Here is a 21419-nt window from a genome sequence, read left to right on the forward strand (position 1 = left end):
TTGTTTTCTAGTAATAATAGAACTCTTGCTTATCGTTGTCTGCATAATTCCCATAAATAGCTTTTAGACATTTATACAATTAATACAGATCTGGCTGTAGAATAAGATTTCCAGGATTTCTTCCTACACAGTTATGACACTCTGTATACCCAGGCTCAAACCTGTACCGTAGCGTTACACGGCAGAAGGCTTTCAGTGCCACCAGCAGCCATGAGCAATGTTTCTGCACGCCGAATGTGCTGGTAACTCTGCCTTGCCGTTGCAACTTAAATCAGGTCATTCCTTCACCTAACAAGGCACAAGCTTTCTCTCTTCTTTTTGGAGATTAAATTAGGCTTTGCAGCTATTATTGAATATCAAGTGTAGTAGGTCATCTAGTTTTTTCAGCTTTCCTCTTTGTTAGAATAAAGAATGTTTCCCTTTTGTAGATATACAAGCTTTTGTTGTACCAGGAATCAGGTATAACAATCTGCCCAGGTGGCTACAAAGCAGCTCTGCCTTGGCTCTCTTCAGTTCCTTCTGGTGGCATGCTCAGCCTTCTCCATGAAAGCTACATTCCACCAAACCTTATGCTCTATTTTGCTCCTGTAACAAAACCATACCTGATACAGATGTTCTAACGAGATAATACTATATTGTTTACAATTTATTACAGGCTCTTGGTAATCTGGAACAATAGTGGGTTTGCAGTAGTGGATTCCCAGTGTGCTTTTCCTTAGATAGATGAAAAGCCCAGCACAGAGAAGTGCTGCTAATTGCCAGCTGATTGCTGATGGTTTGCACGGAGTAGATACTACCATAATATGTACGTCTATTCTTAATTACAATATCTACTCACTCTGTGTAAAGATTTCTTTAAGCTATATATATAAAGCCACACACTGCAATCTAATGTGCATAACATAAATAATGCATACAATATATTCTATGTATTATGTGTTTATTCTTGTATACCAGTTATTTGTATTAATTTATGTGGCTGTTGTTTTTTTTTTTTCAATACTCCTAGCTACCAGATATAAGCAGCAGTAGGTTGTGACTGCCTTAAAGCAAAGGGTTTGTAGAACATTCTGGATCCAATGCTGTGCATAATCCTTGCATATATAAAACTTTCTTTCAGTTTATTTCCCTGAGGATGCCAGACCAGTTTGAAACAAACTACCTTGCAGCTCAGTAAAAGAAAAGTTCAAAACATAAATAGCTTATCTCTAGATAATTAGAAATAGAAAAAAAATGTGAGAACAAGGGTAATAATGCATATATGACAGTAGAGTTACAAAAGATGCCAAAAAAAGAGAAATTGTTTCTTGAAAAAGTATCACTCTGTAAAAGCCTAAAAGAGCTGGGAGAAAAAAAAAAATAGTAGAACTTTTTGAAAGCAAGTAGACCTCACGTTTCTGTAAGGGAGAGATTTCCTTTGTCATTAAAGAGAAGCAGAATAAAGCTGTACACTGATACTTCTGTTCTTTCAATTCAAATTTGCAAGCATAAAAAAAAAGAGAGAAAAGATTTGCTTTAATGATCTCACAAATCACATTTTTTACAATCCAAAAGAATATCCCTTCAGAGCAAACTGGGGTTATCCATTTACAATCTAGTGGGAAACAGGTTATTAAAGAAAAATGATTGGACAAAATTAATTCTCAGAGTAAATCATTATAATCTCCATTTTTGACTCCAATAAATCATACGGGCAAACTGTACGCCAGAAGAGAAAAACAAATGCCTTTTCTTTTTCATTATTTCCAGTTATTCTGAGATTAGACATTATTAAGGAAAAGCATGATTACTTCTTACATGTCTAGATCAGGGAACATTTGTTGTATCTAAGATTATGTTTGCTAACTGGTTTTAAGAGATGCTCGTTATGCCCAAGAAGTTTTACTAAGGCAGTTGTTTTAATGTGGCATAAGTTGGAACTTTTGACTGTGCTTACGTTCTTGCAAATTCAAATTAAACTCGTGTAGTTAAGAATCCTGAATAGATGTGTGATTTCGAAATCAAGCTGTCGACTGAATTTAACAAATGGAATGATCAGCCAATTAGTGACACTTTAACTTTGTTCGACCCTTCAAATTTTTCTTATGAAATGAAAACTTTCATCTTGTATTAACTAACGTTTTACGCTAAGTGCAGTTTAAAACAACAGTTTAAAAGATATGGCTAATGACATCAGAGAAATTTTTAAGGTATTCAGAGTGTACCAATAGTAAAAATGTATTCCTCAAAATACATTAGAAAGTACACTTTAGTGCTATAATGCTTTAGAAACTTAATTTTCCGTTCATCTACATGGCTGCCATCCTGGCTGATTCTACCTGATTTTTCACATACTTGTTTTGTAGCTTTATGTTTCATCAGCTGCAAATGTAGAAAAAGAACCAGATCCCACTCTTATGGGCTACTTGGTGCATTATATATATGATAAATTTCATAAAGTCTAGAAGCTGTAAAAACCCTTATGGAAGCGTTCCTTAACTTTTGTTTGTTTCAGTCTCCAACAATGGATGGAACAAGTGTCATAGTAGCTAGGCAGTAAGGTAGGTTAAGCCTAGTTAGACATAAATATGTTGCTTAACTGGAGCTTTAGTGGGCACTTTCATGCAAACTGAGAAGTATGCAACACATTATTTTTGTGTACAATTTTTGTCTCTTGAAATATATTGTGGCCTTTTTTTTTTTCTCATTTTTCTCTCTTTTATACTTTCAATTTTAGTTTTTATGTGCCTTCTCAATAGAAAGTTGAATTTGGGAGAAATTTTCTTGATATTGTACTAAATTGGACAGTAGCCGTTAAGCTTCATGTAGTGTTGTGCTGCTATCAGATCACACTGTAATAGGCAGATTCAGAGAAACTCAATTGGAAAATAAACCTGAAATAACCTTTGTGGGATGCTTACAATGTTCTCTATATAAAAGGGAGAAAACAAAAGCTCTGCAAAATCCATGCTCTGCTCACTATATTCAGGTGTTCAAGGATTTCAGTTTAAATACTCCTGCACTCAGTTCCAGAGGTGAAAGCCAATCTCTTTCTTTTGTCTAGACCGAATCTTCATTCATTGCTCTACTGTAATTGAGTGACACAAATTTCAATGCATAAGAGACAGCTTTTATTCCTATTAAATGGAAGGCTAGTTAATTAATTAAGATGAATGAAGGGCATGTGGTCTTTCTCCATCTAAAGTAAACCTGATAGTTCACTGGTGCGTGGAGAGATGTGCCTGTTGTGATTTGTCATGCGGAAACAAAATATGAAGGCAGTGCAAATGCCTAAGCCATTCTTTTGGCATACCACAAATATTTAGAAAAATGCCTGTTTTTCTCTTTGCAGTATATTTGACTATCACATTTCTGAGGACTGCTGGATGCAGACCCTGGAGCACATTCATTTTTTAGAGATCCCACTTTATAATGCAGGGAGGACACTTCTATTTAGTTTTACACTGTTCTCTCTTACAGAGAAAATCTCTCCTTTTAGTATAAATAAGGATTTATAGACAAAAATGTGATCCTCTGTTCCTCATACCTGTGCTTGTACCTATTTAAACAGGGTAGAAAGACAACTGCCCCAGATGACAAAGAAACTAAAATTCAGCCAAAGAAATGTAGATTTAGCCTTAAACTACAGTTATCTCTTAATAAACAGCATGATTGTTTGAGGCTGGAAAACAGTTGCTTAGAAAGAGCACTAAACAGCACACAAGAGAACCTGGAGAGAGAGCACAATTAACTCCTTTTCAGGTCTCTCTCTCTCTGAAATTGGCACAAGATTCACTTGCCAGTAGATCTAGAGATTATTTTATGAATGTTATGGACTAGAGGTAATATACACTCAATCCAGATGGGCCTGTTGATCAGTTTTTAAGGTTCTAACTACAGAGGACAATAGTTCCTATCACCTATTTGAACTGGCTTATCCATTGTTTTAAATAGCCCCTTTTTTTTTGCAGCTTTGGGTACATCTACATTAGGTGTTTCATTCCAGATCCAGAGGAAGAGCACTTTGATTCACATAGTGACCTGTATCAAGGAATTGATTCATTTTAGATTAAACTGTACCAGCAGATACGCTCCAAAAGTAAACCATAGGCACTCCATCCACTAATGGACACTGAAGCTACAGAACAGAACCACAAATGCTCATGGTAACTCCATTACAATGCTAGCAGTTGGATGTTATGTCCTGGATGTTTATCTTTCAGATTCACTCTTAATTGGGCTGCACCACTTGCTAGGGCAGACAGAATACCTGCATTTAAATACACACTGGCACCTGCTGTGTTTGCAGAACAAGTAAAAAGTCAAAGCCGGAAAGACAAAATGTTGTCAAAATGAGTCTGTGTTCATACCTATGACAAGGATAATTTTTGGTCGAGGTCTTGCAGGATCAAACACATCATATTCCTCAATTAGCTCAGCAGTTTCAGAAAGATCGGTGTCACTTTCTATAGAAAACTGTTGGATTGGAGGGAGTCGTTCGTACCGTCGGTAAGGGAAGTTAGAATTATCAGGCATCACTGTAAAATAGTAAGATAAACTGGGAATCGTGCAAATATACAGAAAATTGAAAACCTATTCTGTGCATATATTTAAATATAATAAATAAGCATAAGGCATAAAGTCTAGCTTTCCTGTAGTAAAAAATACAGTATCTTCTAATTTTACAATGTGCTTGCTATCACTGTATTCCTTGCCTGTAATTATCTGACTTATCACATTGGAACCACTAAAAATCCATTCTCCTTGGTGTTTCCTTAAATTTACAAATACTTCAGCTTTTCTGTGAAAATCTGTTCATAGCACCCAGAGTTTGGCAGTGGCCTCTGAGAAGAGGAAGCTTGTGTTGTGCAGACAGCCTGTACTGCTAAGCAGAACTCCTCTGGTGATACATGTTGTACACAGAGATAGAATAGTAATCTTGCTAATTAGTTTAATGAACTGCTGGATAGCAAGGAAGAATAACTATGGCAACTGAAAGACAAGCTAACTACTCCTTGTTAAACATTACAAATAAAATAATTACAGGTTTTGTTAATGACATTTGCTGGGCTTTATGAGAAGCACCTTTATCTAAGAATTTGTAGCTTGCATATTTACTACATTCTGCATATATAGCTTCAATATAAATTAGGCCAAAAAAAAGTGTAAGTGCAGTGAAGTTGGTACATATGTTACCCATAGGGACCAACCAAAAACATAAGCCAAATGCATTAAGAGAGCTTTAATCCTGTCTTCGCCACTATTTTAAGGAGGATATGAGAAATTTCTCCACTGATGTGTCAAGCATTTACACAGCAAACATGCATTATCAGGCTGCCAAATGATTACAACTTCCTCTCTCACATATTTGTTACAGAAGAAACCCAAATGTGAAAACCCAAGTGAACAGAAAACTTAATCCTTTGCCTAACAAAGGTCGGAATGAGACTCGGTCTGCTATAGACGTCAGTATAAAATAATTCAGTAGTGGATGTAAAGCCATTCATAATACAGAAGATATAAATATTTTCATACTTAATACATTACCATTTCTGAAAAAAGATCTCCTCGATTGTCCTCCATTGAGTGGAGGCAGAGTCTTCTTTTCTGGGCTGACAAAAGTGTCCCATTTCACTTTTTCTGATCCTCCAAGCTCTTTCACCTTCTGCAAGCAGCTTTCCAAATATTCAATAGGGTCATCAGGTTTGTAACACATTAATCCATTCAACAGACTCTGCAATGTCAGATCAGAAATACATACAACAATGATAGATGATAGGAAGAAAGAAGCACTTACACTTTGAATTTGACCTTGTGTAGAGAAACCCCATATTCCTTATATATTCAGATTTCCCACTCAAACCAATGCATGAGACTGAGGCCTGCATAAATTACATGATTTGAGCTTGTTGGTGTTACAAAAGATGATTCAGGGGGCTTACGGCTATATCTTTATACTTGTCTGTTTGCATCAAAATGAAACTGAAAATAATTCAAAAAATAATGTCCTTAAATTTTCTTAGACCTGCTACTGGCAAATATATGTACAGCAATGCGTGAGCCAAAAAACCCACTTACGTACACTGCGTATTCTGTTAAATCACTAGAATGTATATTTCTGTTAAAGATGGGTTCAGCCACAGGTATAATACACATATTCCTGGGTCAACACTTTAACAAATAATGAGAAAAGATTTTTCAAAATCATGAGAATTGCCCACTTATCATCTTGGTAAGTATTGGAGAAAAAACCCAAAGTTTCATTCAGGCAGTTCCTGATGTAATAGAGCAGAAACTCCCAGCCATTAGAAAATCCCTGTCTGTGCCATTCATTCCACACTCATTGTACCAACGAGCATTGCGGAGTGAGGAAGAAGGAATGCTAGGCCCTCCTCTGACGCATGGGAATTGATTTTCCTTGACAAAGTGATACATAGGTCACCAGCTCACCTCTCCACAAGACAACCTCATCCAACCTGCTCCAAAGAATAAATGTTACAGGGTGGTTTCTCTTCCTTTGTGTTTTTCCCAGTCTGTGTGCATGTACTCTGAGGGTCATAGTTGATGCTAGTCATAAAGAGCTCTGATTCAGAATCTGCTCATTTATTATCTACAGTTCATACTACAAGTGAGTGCTACTTATATAGGTTTGTGCTTGTCAAAAAGGGTACAATGTATATGCATCTAGGCATTATTTTACTTACCTGACCACAGCAACTAGCCATGTATTATGGCAGATGTGCACCATTACTGTAAATTGCTAGCACCAGCCTTACGCCTGTATAGGAAAACAGTTTGATCTGCATCTCTTGCTAAAGCATTCCCATTTTCAGTGTGTCTGCAAAATGTAACAATGCTCTGTGCCCTGTCATTTCCAAACGTACAGAGAACAATGTCTTGCTTCGGAACAGACTATGGAAAATGCATATGTATGCGTTTTATATAGAAGGCGGGATGCCTGCTTCTGAAAACATATATATATATATATATATATCAATCCATTCTGCATAGGGAAGTAATCACCGACCATTAGCAGCATGTAACTTGCAAGAAGCCAGAGTTTGCTCCTTCCCGAGGGGCTGAACGAGGGCAGCCGCTGCCCCCACCCCGTGCCGGGGGGCGCTGCGGGGCTGCCACCTTCATACCGACTGCCCGGCAGCACTCGTGCCCCGGGGTGGGGGGTCCAGCCCGCAGAGCGGTGCGGCTCCGTCCTTCCAGCCACCTTCAGTCCCCCGCCCCCAATAAACACCCAGCCCCGTTCATCCTACCTCGAAAAGCTGCGGGATCTCCCTGCGGGCAAGATACTCCTTCGCCTCACCGGCGCTCATACCGGCGGCAGGGGAGCAGGGGCACGGCGGTGCAATGCGGGAGCCTCTCGGTGAGGCTTCGGCGGGCGGGCGAACCGGGGCGGGGGGAGGAGGGAAGGCAGGCTGCCCGCCTCTCCGTCCCCGCTGCACGGAGGGAGCGGGTGAGCGGTTCTGCCCCCCCAAAAGGCGGGAGGAAGGCGGGCGCAGGCTGCCGGGGAAAGTTTCAGGAGGTGCCCGCGGAGAGGAGGAGGTGGGAATTGGCTGAGCATCGCTGGCGATCGGACTGCTAAAATCCCGTGTGTCGTGGTCATTGTGACCATTAGATCACAGGGACGGTCCTGACGAGGTCCCTTGTCCATCCTTCATCTCAGAGCAGGGTTAGCTCTGAGCTCCAAGGAGGCTGGTAAGGGCTTGAAGTGGTGGTCTCACCCTGCAAACCCCAAACGGCTGCACAGCCTCTCTGTGCAGCCTGTGCTTAGCTGGTGTTGTGGTTTCCTTCCATTCCATTACAGCCTGCCTTGGCTTAGCTTGTCTTGTCTACCATCATTGCATGCACCATTATGAAGTACTTGGCCCCACCTGCATGGCAGCCTCCTCAAAAACAGTGGGAAGCTGCTATATGCTCTGTAAGCTGTCCCCAGGCTAAATCAGCCCAGTTCCCTCAGGTCTTATAAAAGCAAGTACTATCATAGAATCATTAAGGTTGGAAAAGACCCTTAAAATCATCCAATCCAAGCATCAACCGAACTCTACCATGTCCACTAACCATGTCCCTCAGTGGCACATTTTCATGGTTCTTGAACACCTCCAGGGATGGTGACTCCACCATCTCCCTGGGCAGCCTGTACCAAAGCTCTTTCTGAGAAGAAAATTTTCCTAATATCCAACCTGAATCTCTCTGGTGCAACTTAAAGCCATTGCCTCTTCTCCTGTTCCTGGCCAGCTTTGTGAGCTCACTGAGCTCACTCATTTACCACCATCTTTTGTCTACAAGGAAGCCAATCTGCAGTAGCAGATTCTAGATGTGCTCTGATTAATGTTGTTGAGAGTGTATCTTCTGTGGCACACTGGAAGTTAGAGTAGGTTATTTCAATTGCTTAATTGCCAATATCAAGTTTGATACTGGATCTACCTTTTTGATGATGTTGCTCTCTTCTGATACAAACAACACCATGTATTTTCACTGATGTGCACCCTAACAGGACTAGATTGCTAACTTCAAGCTGAGCATTTGCTTTATGTAGCTCTGTACTGTTCCTACAGTGGATAGGTCTTCCCAGGAGCCTTTCAAGAAACTTTTCCTCTTGTACATGGATTTATTTGTGTATCAACATCAATTTGACTTGTTGCTCCCTCTCATAGCAACTATATTCCTTGTCTTGCTGGCTCTAGTGAAATTGCCTCCTTCTTCCTTTGCCCTACCTCCAGCCTTTTCTATAGACACTTTACTTTATTCCATAGAGGCTTCGAGTCTGCCAGAGGCAGATCCATTTTCTTCTTCAAACAAGACTGGAAGGTTTTCCAAGTGTTCAACCATCCAGTTACTCCAAGTGGCTTCCACTTGATGGGGATCCACCAATATCCCTTTGCATAACTCCACCAATGATGGCCTGTGCTTCCCATCAGCTGAAGTATCTCTGGAAAGAAGCTCGGATAAGACAATGTCAAATTCTTCCCATCTCCATTTTCTATGAACCCAATCCCCTTGAGAAATCTGCAGTGATGTCATGGAACTGGAGCATCTCATACATTAATTACATGGCTTTAAACCTTCTTTCTGTTGGTAAGATTTGAATACAAACAAATGGAAATTCATTGAAAAGTATAGTATCTTATTTTTTCTTTACCGAGTAAAAAGTATCCTCCACTGTCCTAATTAAAAGATGCAGGATTGTTTATGGAAGACCTTAAATGTAGCTTGACAAGAAGAATGAATTAAATTAAATAGATATTTTCTTAAAATAAATTCTGATCTAAGAGTGGGCTAATTGAAGTTGCCATCCTATTTAGGAAAACAGAGCCGTAGTTTTGGCATTCTGTGGTTTTAAAATGTATTTTTAGTCAATGCCAAAAAGTCTAACTATACTATTATTGTCCCAGACAAATTCCATTTATAAGCTTTTAGCATATCTATATTTATATGTTCAGCTTTTATGGGTATATAGTTTCCCCATCCATCTGATGTCCTGGAATAACTTTTCCTTTCACGTGCTTTCCATATTGTTGCTTGTATCATGACATCATTCTCAGAAATGGGATTTTCTTGTGTGTGTAAATTCTTGTCTGACATGTTTATTTTCTTCTGCAAATTACCCTGCATTTTGCTCCATTAGATCACACTACCAGGAAAAATAAAATAAAAATCTGACTTTCTGCCATTCAATTATTACTGTTAGGCACATCTAAGTTATTATTAAATATATATATATCTGTCAGACTGAATATGTCAAATATATCCAGGAAGTATACTTTTTGATCTAACAATATGGCACCTCCTTCTAGAAGTAATTTGCCTGTGGCAAAATCCCCATATTGAAGCAGGGTCATGGATCAGTGCTTCTCTGAGGCTCTGAAGAACATCAGCAGCAAAGAATTGAGAATTAATTAAACTTGCTCATAAAGCCGGGTTATTTATCATTTCAGGTATGTATGTGTAGCTTAAAGGCAGCTGCTTTAAAGTTAGCTGTTTGTCTTTTAACAGCATCTGATCAAGACTGTGGATGGAGCTGAAGTGGTTCTACTGCTTCAGAAAATAACACAGGATGTGAAAGAAGTAGAAATAAATGGGAACACAAATTTAAACTCCAGAGCATCGTCCACTTCTGAAGGTACAGGCAGCCCTTTCCAGCACTGCAGTGAGATAGAATTACTGGAAATACTTCTACCACTTCCTACTTCTTCTGCAGGTCAAGAAGGCACAGAGCAATATTTTATTATCAAAATGGTAATTCAGAAGTTCTGGAAATTAATCTTGAAGCTTTAAATGGATCTTATATTATTGGGCTGGTTCCATTTCCATTCTTGTTGCTTTCTCCAGTAAATAAATGAAGCCGAACTAATATGAAATTAGCATGGGGTCAGCCGGGATATGCTGTTCTGGGCCATTTCTTCTTCTTGGTTAAAACAATTACATAACACCCAGAGCCTTCAGAGATAACTTAATTAGGTGCCGTTTTCAAAAATCACTTCAGAATCTCCCAGTGTTTTTAAAGTCTTCTCATTTTTCCGCCTAGTGACCATTCAACCCATAGTGGCTGTCTTTTTTCCAAATAACCTGCAGCTTTTCTAGATGCTTTATTAGATCAGAACTGATGTCCTTGGATTGACGTGCTTTATACAGGCTGGTGCAATACATGTGGATGGTTTGAATTTCTAGATTCTGTAAGTAAAACGATGATATGCGAGACTTTAAATCCAGTATTTTTTTTCCTATCTAAGCAGACTACTTAAGTGAGCTACATTGAAAGGTAGGGAGAATTCTACCTGACAAAATCTGGTCTCTGGATGTATTTTTCTCTGAGTCCCAGAACTGCCGTTTTTTGTAACTTCAGTGGACACAAAAATGAATAAAACCTGGGAGGGAACAATGAAATGTGCTGCTTTAAAATTTGAAGATGAAGGCTTCAATATGATGTGGGAAAAAACAAACAAACAACCCAAATAAATAAAGGCTATGATCCTTATACTTCTTTTTGATAAGCTAAATATGTGTGGCTTTGACTTTCCCATTAAAGTGTAATCGTTATTTTGACCTTTTCCTGAACTCTTTCCAGTTTAGCAATAGGCTTCTTCTGCGAAGGCATCAACCAGGACACACTGTTCCAGAACCAGTCAGATCAGCACCAGGTACTGATGTGATTCAACCTGCCTCTAACATTGTAACAGTTCTCTTTCCACACTGATGGATTGAAATGGTGCACTGGCCTCTGTGTTGCAATGTGGTTCATTCTTGACTGGTTTTCTATCAGGCTCCTAGCAGCTCTGCTTTCTACTCTGCTACATTCCTACATACACTGCGCATTTCTATAATAAACAGCTGTTCTTTATCATTAGATGTATAACAACATACATTTGCTTGTAGCCCGTTTACCAGATGACCCGGTACTAATGCCCTCTTGTGAGTTACCACTTCCCTAGTCCTTGCTGTCTTCCAGTGTATCAGTGTTGTTACCAGTGATTTTGTCTTTGTTTTGTTTGTTTGTTTGTTTGCTGGTAATCAGTAAAACAGTTATACAGCACATGGCCGAAACACAGTGCCATGGGACAAAATTCATGTAACATTTCCCATTTCAATTTCAGTCGGTTTTATTTTTCAGCTCCAGTAATGAATGCAAAGATTCCAAGGCTTCATACAGTCCCCAAAATGTCTTTTCCAGCTGTTTTAAAACTCTAATACAAGTTATCCAGATATGCGGATTTACTCAGTTGTTTTTAGTGGCTACAGTTTATAATACTTATCTGGCTGCATTTGAAATGGAGAATATTTCATCATAGCCCTATGATATAATTACATCATCTGATTATTTCTCCATATACTGAACAGAAGTAGGTAGTGAAGGCTTCCGGTTGCTTTCAATGTATCTGTGCAATCAAATTCAATGATCTCGTTAGAATCCTTTTCATTCTTCTGTATGGAAAACCAGCTCTTTTAATCCCGTTTCACCTCTCTGACCATTGGTCTTTATGCCATTTTGTTTCTATTCTTGGTTTTTACACTTTTTTAATATCTGACATATTTCTTGAGGTTTCCAGTATTTGTTATGGATGCTTTTTTTATTCTTAAGCATCTTTATCTTCATGCTAAATTTCATGTTTTTCAATTTAAGTACTAAACCCTGATCTGACTCATAATAATTAGATACCATGAGGATATTGTAGAGGCATTACGTAGCTTAATAAATTCAAGGTTGCCACCTCAGGAAGTCCTTAAGTCTTAGCAAGATGGAAAGCAAAAGATCCTGTAGAAGTTTTCCCTGTTCTTAACTCAATTCCTGCTGGTTTCTATTGCTGAGATCACAGTGGACTTAAACAGGCCTTCACTCTTATTCATGATGGCTTCTTGATGCTTTTTGCTTTTATTTTATGGTAGTTAAACTGGAATTTCCCATCCAAGATGATACAGAAATCACTTTTTGGGAAGATTATTTGTTTTCCTCAGTTACCATTTTTCAGTATACTGAATTTTCAATGACTTAGAAAGGATCAGATGCTTTTTTGAAACCCAGTAAATTCTTTGTTTCCTTGCCTTTTCTTCCTGAGGAAACCAACCACAGAATTTAAAGTTCTAATCATATGAATTCCTCTCAAATAGATACTGAAAATGAAGTAATTTTAGCTTGTTTTGTTTGCTTTATATGAACTAAGGAAATGTTGGTAGCTATAGGGGGAAAAAAAAAAAAGAAAGAAAAATAAACGCACAAAGAAATACCACACAAGTCAGTTAATAAAATAGGCATGAACTGAATAACCTGGGGAGATGGAAAGAAAAGAATTCAGCCACAGCTATTAGACTTCATTCTGGAAACTCAAAAGTGTGTAAGATTGTTAGAAAGTATGATTTCCTGCTACTCATCATTTGAGTTTTATTTGAGTGGTATAATGCAGCAGTGCCTTATTTGTATAAGCAGTTATTCAACCATATGGTGAAAATCACCTTGATAGAAAGTAGAGCTCTTGAAAAGAGAAGCCTCTTGATTTTATTTTTTTTTTAAGCTAAGTGAATGGAAAGTAATGGCAACTTCCAATTTGAAGGGCTTAGAAGAGTCATATGATGTGATGATATGATTGCTCTTATTGAGAAACTTTCAGCAAATCTCTTACAATGGCTCATCATATTGTGATGTCAAGTAATGGGGAAAAAGGTACAAGTTAGATTGATAATTTTTTTTTAACCTAGAGTTAAGGAGGATTCTGGACTGAGCTTTTTCAGTAGGGTAGGGCCCGTAGGACATTTACATTTCCAGGTTTTTATTTCAATACAGAGCACTCCAAGTACTATTAATTTTGGACAAGCTGTACATGTAAACAGAAACTTTATTTAGTCACAGTATGATTTATTATGCTTAGAGTTCACAATGGAATAACATTGGCATGTGTTCTTGTTGAGATTGATCACTGCAATATCTAGTGTTCTGGAAAAATTGAAGAGCCACCTATTGCCATACTCAGTATTCATCACAAAGCAGTAGCTGTCAAGATGCAGGTTAGCCACTGGTATCTGTTGTTTCATCATTAAAGAACTTAATTTATTTAGACCTAAAGCTTTGTGTGCTTTCCATATTTCATTATGAAGTGGAGGATGACTATCCAAACCCTCCTTTATAAACCTAGGAAAGTTGCATCTTAGGAAGGTGTTGGCTCACAACTCTCAATTTTATTTTAGGAGCAAATATTTTGTGTATAGAATTTTAATTTTGATTGAGCTAAGCCCCTACTGAATGAGCTTATGTTCTTGGATTCATCTATTTAACTTTTTGTTCTTGCATTGCAATGAATGGAACCCGATTTATAGAGACTAAGATGTGCACACTGCATAATAATTAGATGAAAATCAGAACACAGAACAAGAAAAAGATTTTTAAAAATCATCTTAAGATGCAATGAGCTGTTGAGAGACAACATGAGAGGAACTGGCAAATGTTTTAACCATGGAAATGTTTTAATGTTAATTCAAAATTCATCCTGACTTTCTGCTGACGTACGAGAACATTGAATTTAGTCAGTGACTTCAATGAATGCTTTCTTGACATTATAACAAATGAGAATTGGATCAAATACCTGTTTTCAGTAGAAGATGACACCCTGCCAGATGGCTTATTAGCAGAGGTAACAGAACAGCTGATGAAACTGTAATATGCTGGTTGAACTTGAACTCAGAACAACAAAGCATGGGTTGAAAATTGTTAGCTAAATGGAAGAAGTGTATGGCTTGATACAGGATAGAACGAGATACTGAATAATGTTTTTAACATTTGAAATTACTAAAAATATTCAGCAAAACTTGAGTCACCAAGTCCTCTCCTCCTATCCAATAAAATTAAGTAGTTGTTCAGCCTCAATTCCTAACAGGGTCCCTTACATTCCTAAAGAAATTAAACTGTTCTGGATAGCAAACACAGCCTGACTGGGTGTTGGAGTCATGACACAAGGCAGCAATCAGGAGAGGACTGTTAGCTGTTTTCTGGAGAACTTCTTACAAAGTTCTGCTCCTCTCTGAACATGTTTCAAGAGGCAGGTTGCTACAAACCTGCACAGCTGTACAAGTGACAGGCTCCCTGCATCTTTCATATTTATTCATAAATGTTCAGGGGAAAAAAAACAACAAAACAACATGTTGTTTTAAACAGTATTTTGATATGCATTTGAAAAAGTGATTACTTGCTTCACATATTTTTCCTTGTATATTCTGGATCTTATTGAGCTCATGATATCTTCCATTTCATTATTCAAGTTATCTTATAAAATTTCAATCACTAGTACGTTCCATATCTCCATTTATTCAAAAATTAGAAAGCATGTCTGCCTGGGAGTCTGCAGTTTTAAGAATGTCTTTTACAGCCCTTGACTACAGTGGGCCAGTAAGAAACTAAATTATTAACTTTACCACGGATTTCAAATTTCCCCCTCCCCTCCCCTCCCCTCCTCTGCTCTCATCTCCTCTTCTCTGCACCCTTCATTCACCCAGGCTCTAGGTTAGAAGAATTCTGCCTCATAGAGCTAGCTTTCCTATCTGACTTTTATTATGGAAAAGAAAATGTTATGAGCAATTTCTGGAAAAGAGCTGAATTTACCACTCAATATTATTAATGCAAACACAGACATTTCCCTTCCAAAATACATTTTTCATTTGTGACCATAAAAAAGATCTCCTCTGAGAGAGTACATTTTCTGTCTAGAATTCTAGGCAGATAAATAGCCTAATGGATAAACTTATTTCAGAAAAGGATTTGAAAACCAATCTAACAATTTTAGATTATCATAAATAGATACTGAATTACTGAATGAAATAGAAAAGATATTTTATGCTGTTCTGGTTGCAAAATGAGGATATAAGGAAGACACAATATGTCAAGACCCTTCAATTTTAAATGCTCTTATGATAAAAATCCATCCATGGTAGAGGATTTGCATTAAAAATGCTTCCCCTAACATCATGATATATAACAACCTCCCAAAAATCAAGTCATTTTCTTCATCCTCTGGAAATGTGCAGGTAAACCTAATCAATTGAGAGAGTAAAAATGAATCTATATAGTAAAAAACACCCCCAAAATGTTGAATAAGATTTGCAGTCTCCTGGTTTCAAGATATCATGAAATTGACACTGAATGCTTTGATATCATTGGGTAAGAACTGCTGAACAGATGGAAAGTGTTTATTATTTTTATAACTAGTGAAGTCAAATTATTATCTGATTACCACATCTGTTCTAAACGAGAGAGCATACATTTCTGTATCTGATAAACAAATGTTGTTTCTTCAGATACACGATCTCTTTGCTAATAGACCTTATAAATAGTATGTATTTGAAATGCTTAAACACTGGACCTTTTACTGAAAGCTTGACTTGAATGATTTTCGAGCTCCAAAAACACTTTTCTTTTTCTTTTTTCCCCTGAATGTTTAATCAGTTGTCAGAACATTGTTATCTTCCAGAGCACTCAGTCAATAATTTGTTAAAAAATGAAGAGGGTGTTGCAGAAAACAGGTTTGAATCACCTTTGTAGTCAGTAATATTGAAGCCAGGCATATACTCAATTAATACCTGACTCTATTGACTTGGATTGTGCTATTTGAGTTTTTGGGTTTCTGAACTTAGGGGAGTATGGCCATTTCACCAATGTGAACATGTGGTGATGGTGAGGTAAAAGTTATGCTAAAGTTATGACACTGAATGTTCTATGAAACTGGGTCCTGTATCAGGCTCTGTGCTTTATATATTGTTCATATATATACACACACACAATGATTGTTCTTTATTTTTTTCCAAGTGCAAGACAAAATATAAAGTTTTCAGCACTTTATGAGAGAACTTTTGTTTAGGAAATCATTGCTAGCTCTGAGTTAAAACTTGGGAAGATGATTGTCACTGAGAAAATATTTTTGCAGATGTATCTATTAAGATACTGAATAGTTGAAACTGATTGACTGATTGCTGTCCTTTCTACATATAAAAATCATTCACCTCGAATTAATGTGTAAATTAAAATGCTTGTCTTCAAAGTATAAAAGATCATTAACCACAGTAAACATAGGTTTTAATTTGTCATGTAATATATATTTAATAGCTAAAATAATTTGTTCAGGTCATAAAACAGGTCAGATACATGGAACCAACAGATATGTATGAATGTATTGCTAATTACTGTTATTACTGTGACTTCTTCTTGACAGTATATTTCAGTTTCTAGAGTATATAAATCTCATTAGGATACACTCCTCACAATTATTATTAGAGGTGAAAAGAAAGCCTTCATTTTTTTATTCATGAGAAAATTGCAGAACAATATAGAAAACCTTACATAGAATTCATAACCAAATGTATTCTCATCTCAGCAGTTCTCAGCTTGCACAATACCCTGATCAATTTATGCCACAGAATCTGGCTTTTAAGAAATGAGGTATCTACGGGACTGCCCAGCCTCCAGTTCACTTTCTTGCTAAATTTCTTACTTAGTTTCATCTACGCTCTTGCTTAAGTAAGAACCCTTTCCATTTTTGAAGTAAAATTCCACTTGGCAGTGAGTGCCAGCACTTTAATGGTGAAAAGGCATTTAACTGACCTACTGCGCAGAAGGAAACTCCAACAATGCTGCATTTCTATAAATCACAGTAAAATCTGGCTCCCAAGTGTTATCATTTCAATTGATGAAGTAAGTCATTCTGGCATTTTTACTTGGAAACAGCTTCCAGAAAATACGCTCAAAGAAATGAGTACTTTTAATTCCAAAAAGCATTAAGTATAACAGAGTTAGAAGCTGTAATATGTTGAAGGATATTCCCTGCTAAGTTCAGCACGAATGCTTTCCATCTGACCTACAGCAACTTTTAGAGTATCCTGCTAAAAGTAGCTGAGGAGGGAGCCAGACTCTGTGTTTTATGTCTCTTCAACAGTCTGGGGAAGTTTTAAGGTTTGCTGATCCATTGCTACTTTTGTTCCCAGCTTACCAGCTACTCTAAAATGTTTGAGGAATCCTTTGTCTAAAAAATTTTTTGACTCTTTTGATCCATTCCACCACATAACACCTGGGAACACAAAAAGAATTGCCCATATTTATGGTGGCTTTATAATTATTATTATTTTTTAATATATTAAATCATTCCATCTGTTAAGTATATTCTTGGGAATATCTCAATGGCCTGTTTTTGAATTTGCCTTAAATTTTGCCTTTCAAGTGCCATCTTCCACCAATCAGTTCTAATAACTCATCACACTGTGATCTACATAACCTTGCTGGCGACTGACTAGATACAGTATATTCACTGTTCAAATATTTAACATTAATCAGCATTGTTGTACTTGGTGTCTGAGTAACCTTTTTCAAATCTGACTCTATTCACTGTCTATTTCTATTACATTTTCATAATACCAAGTCCATTTATTTTTTTTCAGGTATTGCTTATGTGCATTCAGCCTGTAATTCTCAAAACTTTGCGCTTGTTTTCTCATTTAGCTGATGAGTAGTTCTCAACAGAGTAAAATAAAACCTGGCTTTCAAATGAAGAAGACAAAAGGATATATTTAGATTGCAGTCTGTAGAGTAATTTAAGAATACACAAAACAGCTTTAAGTGATGATAAGGGAGCTAAAATCAGTTCATCAGCAATATAGCCCTTCACTTGAGTCAATTTAACTAGCAAAGCAGAGAAAACTTCGGCTAATTCACTACAAGGAGGTCTTCCCACCTCTCGATGTGGGGTAACAATGAAAAACCATGAATCCATGACACCTGAGACACTCCAATACTTGGCATGTTTCAGATGTGTGACAGACATAGCACAGAGATGTCAGAACTAGAGTGGAATAAAAATGATGACTTCTTAAGGATTCTCAAACATGATGTGTTATATCCACAGCTTGAAATTAAGTGTAGAACTATGATTTTACATTTAGCTTTACTTAGAGCAATTTAAATAAGATTCATATCTTGTTCCTAAATAAAAAACCCATAAGTTATCCATCTTAGAATGAATCCCTTAGAAATATCAATGGAAAAAAAAATGCAAAGGAGGGGATGGTGCAAAAAAAGATGAAGGCATTCTTTTACTGCTGCATTTTTCATGTATTTTGTTAAATCAATACAAGAGAATGATTGATCAAAGTTTTCAGCATCAATTTCTGTTGAGAAAAGGTATTGTTCTACTAGACCAAATTTAATATTGGATGACTGGTACTACACCTAACAAACAATATAAACAAGGTACCACTTCTTTTTATATTTTGTTTTCTCAAATTTTACTTATGTTACTGACAGGATAAGCCATTGGGACTGTTTGTAACCCGATGTCTTCTGAACATGATTATTGCACAATTCAACATAATGGAAACTACACACTTGATGAGATTTGAGTCATTAATTACAAAGCAGCACTAATGACATAGTAGATGGTTAATTCAGTAAGAACAAACGTCAACTGAATTTCATTCTAGGGTCCAAGGTTTTTGTCTGAGCTCTAATTTGACCTCAAAAGGCACTGTGAAAAAATATTCCCATAATTTCACTTTGTAAATAAGAGTGAAAAACATTGTCCAGTTTGATTCCAAGCTATACATAAGCCTGGATTCTATGGATGAACAAAAATGTAGTTTTTGATGTTTCAACCAGTGTACAAACAGTATCTATTAAAACATTCAGTCCAGTAAAATTATTTTGACTATAATTTTAGAAGAAAGATGTCTGTGTAGCTATTGTCCTTTGGAAGTTCTGTATTTATTACTACCATAACACTGTTGCATATTTTTTATCAGAATTACCTTGCTATTGTATATCTTCTAAATTATTACCTTCTGTAGAAAAGCCGTTCTCCCACAAATGGAAATGGTAAAAAAACAAATAACAACAAAAAGAACACCTAAAACAAACAAAATAATGCCATGCAAATGACAAACAAATTATTAAAATCTATCATTAATTTGCTTACTTTTTTCCATCCAGGTTTTATCCAGGGGCAGCAATTTTATCAGCTCAGACACCAAACTTGAGCAGACTCATTTGTTGGTTACAAAACCCAGAAGCAATATAGAAATGGGAGATCTGCAGGGACTTTTCTGAATTTCTGAATGTACTGTTCTGACAGCCAAAATGAAGAAAGTAATAAATCTGCATTATTTTAGTGATAATATAGTTGACCTATTACTGACGATTCCTTATGAATCTGTCTTGTTGACATACTTCATCACAAGAGTTCCTTTCATTTTTCAAGAACAATAAATGAGCTAATTTTTTTTTTCTTTATCTTATTTCTACTGTAGAAAGTCATTGGGCAATGTGTACAAGTCTGATAAGAACAGCAGAAGAAGCACGGGACCAGGATCAAGAGTACGCAAGCAAGAAGAGACGCTAAGATACAGGTAACATAACTGAGGTTAATACAAGCAAAAATCTAGTTATTTGATTGGCGTTTATATATATACATATACATAAAAGCACAACAACGCACTTTGTAGCCAAAAATTTTGAGATAAACCCTAGGCACAAATTCTTGTTTTAGTATCTTATGGGCTTCATTTGCAATTGCTGCCCCTCCTCAGAGGAAGGCCAGGCACCATGCTGGGCAGGAGGAACTGACAGATGGCTCTAAGAGGGCAATTTCAAGACTGTTTAGATTAGAGGATTAAGGCCAGAGCAACCTGCTGGAGGAGAGAAGAATCTGGAAGGGCACCAAGAAGAACACCAATGTGAATCCCAGCTGCAGCTACAGCAGCTTTTTAAATACTTGTTTTAATTACAAATCATTTTGGAATACACATTCGGTGTCCTTTCTAATTACTCAGCATGAGATACAAGAAACATGGTGGCAAAGGTCAATCTAAAAAGACTCTGAGCATGAAAAATACTGTGATTAGCATGAAAATAAAGCAGAATGAAAATGAGAAGCAGATAGCATAGAGCTTTATTCTAGATAAAAACCCCCCTACAAGCATGGAAGCAAACACCACCAAACACCACATCTGTACTGAGAGCTGCCTACAGGGCATGGAGATGAAAAAAATAAAGACAAAGCTTTTTTTTACTGTCTTGCTGGGAAAAAAATAACAAGTGATGCCACCTCCAGGAATAATGCCTGAAGCACTGGGATGTTCCTGTGTGGCTGATGAATACTAAAGCCCATGAAAGACAGGCTGTACAGAAATAAAATTCATGAGTAGAAGAGGGAAGAGATCCATTACAAAATACACTGGAACAGGCTAAGGGTATCTAGCAGGCAAAAAAATGCTAGAGAGACTTAAAAAGCTGAACTGCACACTATAACAGAGCTACAAATCAGACGGAATAATGACCATTCCTTTGGTCTCCAAAGTGCTTGTGAAACTGAACTTGCTCTCAGTGCTGTTTCCACTGTGGGAAGCGAAGGCATCAATATGACCTGAATGCTTAGAATAAAAGAGTGACACTTGCAGTGTTGCTGCAGATGGTCTAAACACTGCTCACATGTTGCAGCAGACAGCATATGACACAAGTGGTGAATTTGCAGCTATGCTTTTATATCAAGAGCCAATTGAACCTTACTGTATTGTGCCACATAGAGTCAGGACAAACAGCAGCAATATTGACAAGTGCGGCTTAAACTATTCTGTCTGTGAAACCCAGTGTCTGAAATGTCTCATCCCCCGCAAGTGATATTTCAGTTCTCAATTGCTCAGAACAAGTAGTCGATGTCTGTAGAGTCCAAACGTGAACAATTGTGTTTACATCATTCAAGTGCAGTCAGATTCATTACAGGAATATTCCTTCCTTTTTCTTTGCATAACAATATAGAGTGGAAAGAATATTAATAAAACTATAGTCAAACAATTCAAAGAATGCCGTGATTAAGGTTGCTTGTGATGCACATTTCATAAGGTTCAGGAGTTTGTAAGTGAATTTGATGGTTTTAAGTTTTATTAACAAAGCAAAACGAATAGATGCTAAT

At 37.1% G+C, this 21419-nt stretch overlaps 2 protein-coding genes across 3 annotated transcripts in view; one reads left to right on the top strand and one right to left on the bottom strand.

Annotated features, from left to right (window-relative positions):
* The window catches only part of AK5 (adenylate kinase 5), a 76274-nt gene extending 68907 nt beyond the window's left edge, over positions 1-7367 (bottom strand). Inside the window, exons 1-3 of the mRNA XM_015870253.3 lie at positions 7248-7367; positions 5527-5713; positions 4350-4517 (exon numbers count right to left, since the gene is read on the bottom strand). Coding sequence (XP_015725739.2) covers positions 4350-4517; positions 5527-5713; positions 7248-7307 — 415 coding nt within the window. The 5' untranslated portion in view covers positions 7308-7367. The remainder of the gene's footprint in view (positions 1-4349; positions 4518-5526; positions 5714-7247) is intronic.
* Positions 1-21419, top strand: part of PIGK (phosphatidylinositol glycan anchor biosynthesis class K) — a 136065-nt gene that overhangs the window by 54495 nt on the left and 60151 nt on the right. Inside the window, exons 1-2 of one of the 2 annotated variants that reach the window (XM_085511541.1) lie at positions 11059-11132; positions 19759-19857. The gene's annotated coding sequence lies outside the window, so the exon portion shown is untranslated. Of the gene's footprint in view, positions 1-11058; positions 11133-19758; positions 19858-21419 lie in introns of those variants that run through there. The other variant, XM_085511540.1, reaches the window with a different exon arrangement.

Source organism: Coturnix japonica, chromosome 11 (assembly GCF_054131305.1).
Source record: "Coturnix japonica strain WE chromosome 11, WE-NBRP24, whole genome shotgun sequence".
NCBI classification, from domain to species: domain Eukaryota; kingdom Metazoa; phylum Chordata; class Aves; order Galliformes; family Phasianidae; genus Coturnix; species Coturnix japonica.